The sequence below is a fragment of the Hylaeus anthracinus genome, unplaced genomic scaffold (genome assembly GCF_026225885.1).
Source record: "Hylaeus anthracinus isolate JK02 unplaced genomic scaffold, UHH_iyHylAnth1.0_haploid 11985, whole genome shotgun sequence".
Taxonomy (NCBI): Eukaryota; Metazoa; Arthropoda; class Insecta; order Hymenoptera; family Colletidae; genus Hylaeus; species Hylaeus anthracinus.
In genome coordinates, this window is record NW_026534333.1 from 5,215,661 (window position 1) to 5,228,955 (window position 13,295).

General features: G+C 38.0%; 3 protein-coding genes across 5 annotated transcripts; all 3 read right to left on the reverse strand.

Moving 5' to 3' along the window:
* Nucleotides 1–1,125: 1,125 nt before the first annotated feature.
* On the reverse strand, nt 1,126–3,760 carry LOC128886848 (odorant receptor 94a-like). The gene is made up of 5 exons (XM_054142036.1): nt 3,239–3,760; nt 2,740–3,078; nt 2,419–2,623; nt 1,551–1,706; nt 1,126–1,475 (listed from the first exon to the last, which is right to left on the reverse strand). Exons 1-5 carry the CDS (start codon nt 3,616–3,618, stop codon nt 1,422–1,424), a joined length of 1,134 nt encoding a protein of 377 aa, XP_053998011.1. The 5' UTR covers nt 3,619–3,760; the 3' UTR covers nt 1,126–1,421.
* A 1,798-nt stretch (nt 3,761–5,558) lies between these two features.
* Nucleotides 5,559–8,428, reverse strand: LOC128886850 (odorant receptor 94b-like). The gene is made up of 5 exons (XM_054142040.1): nt 7,494–8,428; nt 7,041–7,379; nt 6,107–6,308; nt 5,879–6,034; nt 5,559–5,699 (listed from the first exon to the last, which is right to left on the reverse strand). The coding sequence occupies exons 1-5, from the start codon at nt 7,853–7,855 to the stop codon at nt 5,649–5,651; spliced, it is 1,110 nt and encodes a 369-aa protein (XP_053998015.1). The 5' UTR covers nt 7,856–8,428; the 3' UTR covers nt 5,559–5,648.
* A 3-nt stretch (nt 8,429–8,431) lies between these two features.
* On the reverse strand, nt 8,432–10,820 carry LOC128886849 (odorant receptor 49b-like). Of its 3 annotated transcripts, none has more exons than XM_054142039.1 (6): nt 10,555–10,820; nt 10,190–10,420; nt 9,574–9,921; nt 9,097–9,298; nt 8,868–9,023; nt 8,432–8,779 (listed from the first exon to the last, which is right to left on the reverse strand). In XM_054142039.1, exons 2-6 carry the CDS (start codon nt 10,399–10,401, stop codon nt 8,735–8,737), a joined length of 963 nt encoding a protein of 320 aa, XP_053998014.1. In that variant the 5' UTR covers nt 10,402–10,420; nt 10,555–10,820; the 3' UTR covers nt 8,432–8,734. The 3 variants fall into 3 exon arrangements, with proteins under 3 accessions (XP_053998014.1, XP_053998013.1, XP_053998012.1); XM_054142038.1 differs by having other exon boundaries at nt 10,711–10,810; XM_054142037.1 differs by having other exon boundaries at nt 10,190–10,820.
* Between the last annotated feature and the right edge of the window lie 2,475 nt (nt 10,821–13,295).

Sequence of the window (13,295 nt, forward strand, 5' to 3'; positions counted from 1 at the left end):
ACGTCGCAACTTTCGAATGGGAAATACTTCTCTTAAAATCTCTTGTGCTTATTAGAAAACTGTTGATATTTTTCAACACTTTATCGTACTTTCTGACATCTGTCGAGACTCAACGAACAATTCTTGGAACGAGAAAGAACTACTGTATCATCTTTTATTGCTGCTTAAAAACAGTACGACGGATTATATCGAACGATTTTACAATTTTCGTGCATTGCACCATGAAAATGTTCTTCTCGACTATACTGTCCACTTCGTGCGATCGACTACCTTCGTTTAAAGAAAAATTTCTTTTCTCTCACTCAGTAAATGTATTGCAATGCTATTCGCGAACTCCTCTTGGCTCTCCTCGGTCGTGCATACGGTAATTATAGTGTAGTGAGTTCTGCCTTGGGGACATTCGTACTTGACAATTTGATTGAATGGTTAAGTATTGCGCGGTATACCGTTCAACGAAGATGGTTTGAATTTATGATAGAAACAGGAATTATCGCATCAATAATCGAACCCCATTGAAGCCTAAACTGCGGAACCCGATGGTATTTCAGTTTGCTGATGGCTGTCGCAGAAGACGAGTGCGTATCGTAGACGAGTCGATGTGGAATCCACATTGTGGATCTAGTCGAACGTTTTGCGCTTGAGGTTTGGGGTACATTTACACAGGAAAGCAAATGAGTATTCGTATAATAATTGAATTTCTGAAATAACGAACGAGCGCTTGTTTTCTAACGAAAGGAGGTTTTAAGATGCAAAGTTTGTTGAGTTAAGAAAATATACAGAGTGTCACGTGTGTACAGTGATGTTGATGAAGATACTGATTTCATTTGACTACGTTTTCAGTGGGCAGCAGAATTTTTTAGAGCGATTGCAAGGAGAGAAATGGGATGCCCTGAGTTTTTTCTAAACGGATCTAATAGCAGAGAACGAAGTCGAAGATGAGTGACTCGAAGATGGGACACACTGCAGTGGAACAGAGAAAATTCGACGGGACTGAGTTTCGTATTGTTCGTTACCTGCTTACGTATGATCCACTCTTATCTTCCAATATGAAGACACTGAACCCAAGACTGAGGTATCGTCGAACAATATTTAATCGAATTATTCGTTGCATACGAGAAAAAACGGCAGAGCTTGTTGAATTGAATGAGATTTATTACGTAGAAAAATTGTTCATCATTATTAATTTATTATTCTCTCGTCGTTGATAGTAATCGATCTCTAGGTGTAAGTCGTGCTCATTGTAGCTTAGATGTACAGGGTAGGAATACTTATGGGATCGACTGTAAGTGTTCGAATTAATCTATGAAATTATCATTGGACCTCTGAAATAGCTACAATGGAGTATCTCATCAAATGTATACGCCTTACACCCAGAAGGCTATGAAAACCTCAAATATCAAGCCTCTTTTTCTTCATAGTAGCTATTTCCTAGTTGTTTGTAGTACGTTGTACAGAGAGTAAGAGCTTTTAATCAGCTGCAATCAGACAGAAACGGAAATTAATTCGCATAATTAGCTTTAAAGAATGTAAATACGTTACACGCTACTAACAATCACGAAGAAGTCGAGGTTCACCGTCACAATATGTGCGCTCTCATACACTATAGGCGATGTTGTGCGTGCCATTGCGACTATGAGAATCTTTTTAGTGCGTTCGTTCATTTCTGTCCAGTCGGTTTGAAAAATCACTTGTGCCATATAGATACTCTAGAAAATGATAACATCAGCGAATTTTAGACTGGAATATTTCTGTGGAGGGTTGAAAAAGGAGAAGCTCTATGAGGGAGAGGAGGAAAGGGAGAAAAGGGAAGGAAGATCCTTTCATCCTGAGGCCAGGTAGTGAACCCCATCGGTGAGGCTACCTTGCAAACCTCGTACACGTTTCCCTTTTAAGTAGCGTTTATTTATAGACTTCGTGTACGTTATGAGTTTACGTGTAGTTTAAATGAACATTAAAAAGAAAACTATGCAGGCAACGCATCAGGTGCTGGCTTTAATCCTTTAAGCAATATAGGAAACATGTCGGATGATGCTTTGTTTCTGGTATTATTTACGAAATTCACCGACTAATCACAGCGTCCGAGTAGCGCGCGCTCAGCCGCGAGAGCATAGGCTCGAGTCAGGATTGGTCGAATGATTTTCGTTAATAATTCAAAACCGAAACACCGTCCGACATTTTTGCAAAGGAAATTGTTCCAAATCGTCTCCGCTACCCCCCCCCCCCCCTTTCCGGTTCTTACATTAACTCTGGAACACCTTGTATAACTTTGTGAATAGGTAAGACGTAACAACAACATTAAAACCTTATTGACAATGCAAACTTACGTGGATACAGTAGCTTCTATGTAACAGTGGAACAGATATTCAGCATTTATTTATGTTTCTAAAAGTTTGCAAAGGGAGCGCTCAAGATACGAACCTTCAATTTGACTTCGTTCCCGTACCAACAGTACAGAAAGCTCTGTATCAAAATCGTGCTCAGATACAATATCGTCGCCAAGAAATCGGCGCTCATTATATCTTGTTTCAATAACTGTACTAGGCTTAAGCACAGCACCAGGAAGCTTCCGAAAAATTGCGAGAAAATCGTTACGTTCATCGCGTTGTTCGTCATCGTGGCTAATCTGGAATGAAAAAGATATCTAGTACAATCAACGAGTAAATATCAAAGGTAGATAGATATTCAGCTACGTAAACAATAAAAGGTGAAACGAAACGTGTCCGTTTGAACGTCGATTACTCGTAAATGTTGTTGTGATGACGAAGACAATTTCTAAGTGCCATCTTTTCGTTCGTTTTTATGCGGTTCAAGCGAGATTCGAGGATTTCGAATTGGCAACAAGTTTGCATCAGCAATCCGAAGAAGAGTACATCGGCGGCGACATGAGGCAATGACAAATAGAATAGACCTATCGCCTGATGACTATATGTTAATGGATAAAGAACTGTAGACGAATAATTGTAAGGTATCCAGGCTCTGTACATTAGTCGGTTGTTTCCAATGTCGACCATAATGGAGTTTAATAAAGTTGTCATAACTGACGTTTCTATCATTATCAAATACTGTATAGTATTATTCCTGTGGAGTGTCATCGATGATTAATCGAAGAATCGCCGATGAACGATGAAGAATGATTTAGAATAAGTTAACTTGGTTATTTTTCAGTCGGGATAATTTCATATACAGAGTATCATTAAACACGTGAAACTTTGAGAAAAGATAGAGAGTCCATACTGACCGTATCTGCTTATCGCATTTCATCTGAGTTTTCATTTCCTCAGTATCCGACGTGGCGCAGGGTTCCTCGTGAAAAATCTTTATTATCTCTATGAATTTTTTCCGGTAAACCAGTATGTTTCCCATTTTGCCACAGGCGACCATCGCGGTAACAAGTATATAAGTCGTCTCGATGAAATCGTCCACGTTGTCCGCTATCAACGCGGCAATCAACTGAGTAAGTGTGAAGTTGACGGAAACGCACAACACGAATATAGTGTAGATGCTGTATACCACTGTTTTAAATCGCGACGACCACGTAATCGGTCGCCAGACACCACAGATCGCGAGAATCTTGAATATTATCGACATCTCCATGATTTTAATCAACGAATACTTCATTCATCCATTCCTCTGGTAATCAACGCGAATCTAATAATCACTGGCAAGATAACGTAAATTTCTGTTTACAATTTCCGTTCACAATTTCCGTTCTAGCAAAGTGACGAACTTGTCCAGTTTACTCTTAAGAGAAAGACTGAATCGACTGGAGTCGTTTCTCCATTATTTTTAAAAGATGTAGAACGGCACATGTAATGTAAGAAATATTTAATGTCAAGTTGATCACCCTTTAGTTATTCGAAGAAATATGCGAACTATCAGAGGCGAGCCTGAAGAATGGTGTGCATTAGCGATGCACCCCTTCTCTACATGTTATTTAATTTAACGTTGCCTTTCCTTGACGACTATTAAATTTGCATAAGGGATGATACCTTTATTGCAACGTATCGTCAACCTTATTATTAGTTAGCTATCCCTGAGATAGATAAAAATGAAATAAAGCGAATCGATAATTTGTTTTCTGACTGTAGAGCGCAGTTTTACGCTCTCGTTGAGTTGGTCAGCCAGTTGGAAAAAGTTAGGAATCGAGCGACTGTGTATATCGCTAAGCTCTATTATAATTCATGTATACCTAATTGTGTTTCGATAAACAAATTGTACGCCATAGTTTTAGCATTAAATCATGTACTTTTATTTCTGTTCTGTGTTCGTGACGACTGGACGAAATGAAAATGTTGTGTTAATGGTTTATATTACGGATGTGAATATTTATATTTTTTTCATCAACTCTAAACTTTCGATACTAATTAGTTTGTTTGATTGTAGGGCCCGGAATAAGAATAGCTTCAGTGGAGAAGAAGTTGTTCAAGTGGTACTTCCAGAAAGATATTTTCACGATCTGCAAATATTTCGTGATGAAATTGTCCGTTTGACGTCTTGACTCTGAAGAAAGGCAAACCGATGTACGAAGCAGGAAATTGTATTGAAGTCAAGTTTTAACGAGTTAATTATATTTCTCTTCTGTACAGTATATTATTAGTTGCACTAAATGTGTTCTACATCCAGCACAGATTTCGAGTGGTCTTAATCTACGAATGAAGACAATTCACTTTCGATGTACTATCATTGAGTTTGTTGAGGCAAGTTATACGCCGAGTAGGAAGTCTTTAACAGCTGTAATAAGCAGACATTTGAGTTTAGGTGAGTTTTCAACTACTTTAAATACTTAAATACTTAGGAATACTGAAGTATGAATGAAGTCGATGTCTTAATTAATTCTTGCGAAAATAGCTTATAACACTTTATATGTGTAGGATACATTATACATATATTGCTTGAAAAATTCATTTGCTTCATACTGACCGCTTTGAATGAATCGAGATTCACGGACAAAACGTAAAAACTGGTAAATTGAATGGGAATCATTGCTCGTCTCATGATCATTAGCAGAATGTTCTTAGTGTTGTTACACAAAAACGTCCAGTCGCATTTTGTACATGAAAGTGTATGAGGAAGCGTTCAGTCTTCACGAGAGTCACTCTTTGCCTGACGAAGTCTTCGATGAATATTTTAAGGGATCTGGGACTGTCCACGCAATGTACGATGCCTTCGGTACTTTTATCCATGTGGATTTTGTATTGGTTAGTGTTCGTGCTGCAGGTTGAGAGGTTGTAGCCACCATTATCGTGAAAGTTGCGGATATGACAAACATTTAATAGTTGAATTGTGCAAAAAGTAACAAAGACGAGATAAAATAATTGTGAGTTCTACAGTACGACGAGCTTCGACGATGACGTAAGTTTCAAATATCCATCGTTTAATTTGTTTCAAGAATTCAAGTCGCGTTCATTTTCATCGGTTTATAGGGTTGTTACTAGCAATTATGCTTAAATGCAAATGTAGATCGAGGGGCATAAAAACTTCATCGAAGTTATACTATTTTCTGCAAAAGATATTATTATTCGTTTCCAATGTAATACGCTACATATTGAAGTACGTGTTCCGAGGCTCCCCAATTAAGTGATTTACTTATTTCTCATTTATGTATACTCCAAGATTATATGCCACAAGAAGATTGAATCCATATTTATTCACTGACTTTGTTGAAGCAAAGTGTACGCCGAGTAGGAGCTCTTGAGTATCTGTAATATTCAATAAAATCGAAAATTCACATGCAGCGTGAAAAAATATTAAAGTTGAATTTATTTTATCTTAATTTTTATTTGAGTTACTTCGAAACATTTTGTTCATGAAAAAGGTCCAACAGTGTTGAGAAGACTGTATCGTATCAAGAAAATTCATTTACTCTGTTCATACTTACTGCTTTGAATGTTTCGAGATTTACAGAAACCAGATAAACACTAACAAGTTCGACAGGCACCGTTCCACGTCTCATGATCATTAACAGAATCTTCTTAGTACTGTCGTTAAAAGACGTCCAGTTACTCTCAAATACCATGTTAGGAACGTCGAGACTCTGCGCACAAAAATTTCACGATTAATTACATTTTTCAATTAAAAGATATACTCTATTATCTTAGGAATGAACCTTGAGTTTCACTTCATTCCCGTACCAACAGTAGTAATAGAGCTGCACAAGCGTGCACGAAGCGTACATCATTATTTCCGCGGTTTTCGAGCCCAAATTTGTCTGCGTCAATCGATAAAGATCGAAGCACACAGTCATCGTACTCGCCAGAAACTGAATACACACGATTACCTTGAATTCTTCGTTTACCATTTTAGCGAATCTGCAATAATATCAGACGGGGACTATTTTATTTTGAGCACCATCCACCGAACACATACGTTTCAGGGCAAACAGTCTCTAATCATTAAACTTATTTCTCCGAACCAGTGTACTCGTGAAAAGTGCGTCAAATTGGTGCCACGTGCCGCTAATTGTCACGTAAACAATTGTCTGACGAGTATACAGGGTGTATCTTAACGCGTACGATTCATTTAGGCCCGTCGAGGATCGACAATGCGAAAGTGGTGCAAATTGTAATCAGGCGAAGCTTACCGGTACGTGAAAATACGAATAGAAAGATTCACAAAAGTATATGCAAATGTATATGCAAATTCAAATTCATATTTCCACAGATAGAAATAAAGAAATGAAATTTAAACGAAAGTATCTCGTATCTTTTAAATAGTGTAATGTATTTTATCGTTGATATTTTATATATTTCTCAATTTGTAATTCTGCAGTCTATTAATTACATTTCGAATTCCTGAACTTTAGTCACCTTCAAATGTGCAAACGTTCAAGTTAAAATGAAAATTCGTAATTATACCATTACAATAAAAATGAATAACATGGTGGACAGAGAATCTAAAAAGGTTCAAACGATAACAATTTTCTCAAATACTTTATGACATCGATTGGCCACTGTGGTACGATACCCCCTGTATATTTGCAATAACTAATCGTGTCAAATCTGCTCCTAAGGTTTCTAACGCTAAGAAACTGGGAGACCAACTTGTATATATGACTATGATGACGAGCACACTGTTTCACTGAATCGATCTCGTCACTTTGAGTAGTTTGCAGACGGTGACCGAGTATCTCGAATTGACAGTAAATGTGAATCAATAGACCACTGAACAGACTGTCACACGCAACGTTTGATAGAATGCAGATCGTAGAACTTAGGGCTTGATGACCGTAGGCTAAGCTAAACAATAGCGGCGTGGAATAGTTGAAGGGTAACCAGGCGCGAAACGTTAAGTTCTTGTTCTCGAATTCTACGAGAAGCGACGTTACAAACATCCATATTATACAGGATTCGATTATTATTGTATAGGCCATTGTGTTCCATCTGCAAAAGTACTATTGGTGAACATTCAACCGTATTTCCATCATTACTTATTTCACCACTGCGATGCCACTTCGTCTCTGTCAAATTACTACTTCTTGATAAACGGCCACTTACTCTGATATTTTGTGGAATTTCGTTTGAATTTCAATTTCGTCGACGCCCACTGGTAGAAATGGCTCCTCTTCGAGTGTATCGGCTAAGAATTTAATATTCCCTCGAGTGAATAACATAATACACATTTTAAGGCAGGTGACGAGCATCGGCAACGTGATGTAGAAGTTGTCGCCAAAATCATCCTGATTATCGACATTGAAAACCAGGTCCAAAATGAGAGTTATTACGAGAGTCTGCATGACCAAAAACACGAGAACCGTATAAATATTGTACAAGAATTTCTTGCTCGGCGACGTCCAAGATGATGGCCGCGAGCAACCGCATATTGTCATAAGTATGAATATCCTTCGCAGTATACGCATCGTCCGTATCCGTCAAAATTTCCTGTACTTTCGTATTGGGCGGCTGGAAAATTTTCCTTACCAAAATAGACACAAACGACTGTGTTGTGTATCGATTTTCTGTTGCGTTTCGTTCGAGGATCCGTTTTCATTCGTATAATACCAAGACGATCACGTTATTCTTTCGTTGGGGATGATACAATGACACAGTGTCACATACAATGACTCGGGCACGCTAGCCTCGTAATAATAAAATAAAAATGACTGGGATATGAGAATGATTGGGATACTATGTTGTCTTTGACACAGTAACTCTTCCCTTTGCCAAGTTTTCCATAATACTGAAGATTATAGAACGTCGACATTTCTTACCCTCCACGAAGATGATTATATCGGAGACTTTCCCTTCTAACTCGCGAGCTATATAATTATGTAAATTATTGATCGATCGATTCTCTTAATAACTGCAATGCGTACTTCGATATTTGTAATTTCACTTCCCCGTTGAGTTGTTTTCCATCGCGTGTTTACGCAAAGGGGGATATTTCAAGAAGAAAATAAATAGAAAACGACGATAAAACGACGACAAGTGCATAGAATTTTAAATCACAAACGGAAAGACAATGTAATACTGCAATTGTTTTCAATATTAATGGGGAAAAATAGAACTCAAAAGACAGCAACTCTCTTCGGTGTTTCGTTTATGCTTTAGTACTAGCTCGCAATCGTTGTCAGAAAATTTATTTCGTGAATGAGGTGACAGACAATGACAAACACTGTGACGGAGGCAACGATTGGTTATAAATTGCGTTGCCGTTCATACCGAGTAATGCAAACACATTGTTCAGGCGTTACTCGAGACTCATGTTCGTTCCAGTTCTTTATTCACCGAGATTTTCGCTAACGGCGGAGCACGTTGAACGCTGAGTAAGACGATTTTACTATCTGCAACGAATGTATATTTGGTTCGTTTGATTATTGTTTGCGAATCAACGCGTTCACTGGCGAATTCGAGATTTTATTTTGTACTTACGGTCTTGAAAGACTCGAGGTTTATGGACACGAGGTTTGCAGTGGAAAATTCGATGGGCGTCGTTGCGCGTTTCATAATCATTAAGAAGATCATCTTAGAGTCATTGTCCAAGGATGTCCAGTCAGTCTCGCCGACAACTTCAGCCATTTGGAGACTCTACAGACGTAAACGATTGTGTATAATTGTTCTTCTTTAATCGAAGATTAAATTCTATAACTTGAGACGAAACCTTTTCTCGCACTTCGTTCCCGTACCAGCAGAAAAATAGTATGTGCAGGTATGTATTAAATGAGAAAAGCATAATTTCATATACTTTCGATGGATCCTCGTTATTCGTGATACGGTAAAGATTCAAGCAACACAGTATTGTGCTCAACAGGTATTGAAGAAGCGTTATAATTTTGAATTCTTCATTTATCATCGTAGCGAATCTGTAACCATATCAAGAGAAATTATTTTGTCCAGCACAATTATACTGTATATGTATACTATTCGTGTTATCAGTATCACGAATCACAAAATAGATTTCTTTTATATTCTTGTTGCTTAACGTTTTTGCGATACTTTTTCTGAACTATGTATAAAATATTTCAAAATTGAAAGTTCATAATTAAGTTGGTTTTATAAATTGCTCTCAAACTCCCAGCCATACAAAAACGTGTTTCAATAAAAAAATTAATAGTATTTTAGAAAATTAGATACTCACTTGTATATATGATCATGGAGACGAGCGCACTGTTTAGCCGAATGGTTACCATACTTTATAACATTACTCATGCGATATGCAAGTATGTCGAAAGCGCTGTAATTGTGGATCAACAAACCGCCGAACAGATTGTCACAGGTAATATTCATAAGCAAACAAAATGTCATAACTAGAAATTGATATATGTAAACAACAGTAAATTTAGGTAACGAAGTCGTAGGATAAAAGTTGTAGGGTATGAAGATTCGAATGACTAATTTTCTTTGCATGAATTCTCTGGCGAGCGAATTTATAAGTATCAATACATAACAGCCTTCGATCAATGTAACGTAGATCATCAAGTTCCTTCTGCAAAGGAATGTAAATGTTAATCGTTGGACCGTATTCGTATAGAGGTGTTCTGGTTTGTATGATTGAATAATAGTCGAATTTCAGAAATTTCTTTTGTAAAATGGAAACTCGAACAAAAACGCTCAATTGAAGTACGATTGGCAACAAAAATCGTTAGATCCTCGGAGGTTATCGCGATACCGTCCAAAAAACGATAGCCTGCCATAAAGTTAAACAATAATCGCTACCATTATTTTAAACAACAACCAAGCGAATGCAAACTCACTTTGCCCACTTTTCGTATTTCGATTGAATCTTGACCTCATCGTCGTTGGCCGGCCCTAGAGGTTCCGACTGCATGGTTTTGATAAGAACGTCATAGTTGTCACGACTGCTTAACATATAGCACAATTTACAACATGAAGCGAAGACTCCCATCGTCAGGTAGAAATTCTCGCAAAAATCGTCTTGGTTTTCGACGACATATACAATGTCCATTACCTGTGATATCAGGTGGCTGTGTACCAGAAAAAACAAAAACATTGTATAAACATTGTACAAAGACTTTTGCGTCGAAGACGTCCAAGTAGACGATGGCGCGGCACCGATCGCGCGTTGAAGCGCGTATATGCACTGCAGAAAATTCATTACCAATTTTATAGACAATTTCGATTAGACCGATGTATTTATTAACAAGAAGTAACACAGCAAATCGTGATTCGTATACAACCTTTACGTTTACCTCGTATCCAAGTTCTAGTTCTGTTATTTTAATACGAACTGCGACATAGTCTTTGATTAGCTTACTCTCTGAACGTTGACGAGTTTAAGTGACAAGACATTTGGGATACTACTTCGATGGTAAAACGGCAAGATAAAATTGCGAACGAATAGATATATCGCAATATCTTCGCAATCCTGATCCGACGTTGAACGATGGCTCAGTTATGACTCAGATACGATGTGAGGGTGTAAAATAATCGTATTCTTCGTTCGCGCGTAAAGGAACGCGTTTCCTCGAGTTTCCGTCTTTTCGTCTTCACCTACTGTATAATTATCATAATAACCGCGGATACGTCAACGCGACTTATTTATATTTTACAAACGTAAAGACGCCATGTCTCCTATACGTAATATTGTTTCGCGTTCTGCTCGTTTTCCCTCTTTGAAGCACTCCGCGGAGTCGTATTCCGTGGTAGAAATAATTAAGAGTTGTCGGTGACAAATATATAATAGGCGTCATGTGACACGCGAGGTAGGAATTTATAATGAGGAAAGCGGAATAAATAATTAAGATGCGCGAGGTGTCATCACCCTAGCATTTCTTCTACTGTATCTGTTGTTTTGTTTCGATGTCAGATGTCGATGAGCGACATCGTAATTATCGTCGAATGTTTAATTGCTTGGAGGGGCGGCTGGCAATGTAAGACGTTGTAAGTAAGGACGAATTAGTCTTCAGTGCAACGCCATTAGCAGAGTTGAATAGAGTTCATCGGTGTTCTCGAGTGACATTTGGCTATGTTTTCTTAAATAAAATTGCCAACGTAAAATAACAGAGAAAGTTCAGTGATTCCTTGAAAAAACAATCGGAGAAGGTGAGGAAACATTAAACGTTTTTCATAGATACGTGAGAAAGAAGAATATGAAGAACGTCAAATACTGTCATCGTCCATTCGTTGCTTCTTTATTTGATGTATGTGTTTTACATCAGTCGTCGAATGATGCCTAGTCTCACAAGTGACACCGCAAACGGTATTAGGAAACCTTTATCTACATCCTTTCTTAAAAAAATAATGCTAATCTCCTCTAGATTTCTCAATCTCTTCGGAGGACGTTAAACACCGAGTAAGATGCTTTCACTATCTGTAACAAGTGTATACGCGACACGTTTGATTATTGTTCGTGTTTTGCTATAGGGATAGGCAACTCGCGACACTTTGTGAATTTTAATTAGAATCATCCTATCAGTTAAGAAAATATAAATATTTTATACTAACGGCCTTGAAAGATTCGATATTCACGGGGATGACGTGCACGCAGGATAGTTCGATGGGCACCGTAGCGCGTTGCATTATCATTAAAAGAATCTTCTTGGACTTGATGTCCAAAAATTGCCAGTTACTTTCCATTATTACATCAGGAATTTCGAGACTCTGTCGAGAAAAGGGTTCCATCAAATTCTGTTAATTTGAGGGGGTATTCTAGTCTAGAATTTTAATTTGTAGGTATTTTCTTGGATTTTCATTTTTTAAATCAATATTCTTTTTTTTACTGTTCTAGACTAGAGCACACCCTCTTAATGGTAAATTAAATTTCGTTGTTATAAGAACCTACCTTCAACTTGACTTCGTTCCCATACCAACAGTAGTACAGTATCTGCATAAAAGTGCAGACTGAGAAAAGTATTACTTCGATAAATTTTGAATCCAGGTCGGTTTGCGTAAGTCGATAAAGGTTCATACAACACAAGAGTATGCTTGTAGAAAATTGAACAAATACCAGCGCTCGAAATTCTTCGTTTACCTTTGTGGAGAATCTGCAATGATATTGGAACAAATTATTTTCCACTTCTTCACTTCTTTTTTATTCATTGTGTCCTTAATTGTGTTACATGGAAAATAGTCGAAAGAATTTTAGATAATTGTGAGTTTTTCGATATGTATGTAAGACGTGCATGATGATATACAGGGTGTCCCAAAAATGTTGTAACACATTGAAAGGGGTGGTTTGGGAGGTAATTTGAAACAACTTTTTCCTTAGCGAAAATGTTGTCCGAGGCTTCGTTGAGGAGATATTAAGAGAAAAGCTTGACCAATCAGAGCGCGCGGATACCGTTGGAGTGGGCGCGGTAACGATGGCTACGTGCTTAGCGGCCGCGTCCAATGCACGTCGAGTCGCTTGTCGCGTACAAGCGCGGCCGCGTAGCACATAGCCTTCGCTACCGCGGCCGCTCCAACGGTATCCGCACGCTCTGATTGGTCAATGTTTTCCGTTAATATCTCCTCAACGAAGCCTCGGACAACATTTTCGCTAAGGAAAAAGTTGTTTCAAATCACCCCCTGAACCAACTCTTTCAAGGTGTTACACCTTTTTTGGGACACCCTGTATAATCATTTATTGGAATTACCCCCCGAGTGAAGGAAAATCACAGATCTCGTTCTCATTCTTCTATCGTCCTGTAGGTATTAAGTACAGAATTACAGAAACTCAAATGATTATTGCTAGTAAATTATTGTAGATTATATAAATGCAGACTTACTGTGGCGATTGCTCGATTTTCAAGTGCTAGCCATGAAGACTGCCATAAGTTTGAGATTTAAGGAACTTTATACCAAGAATAACAAAACAATTGTGTACAAGTGGTATAAAAACTGTTTTATTGGATACGTCCA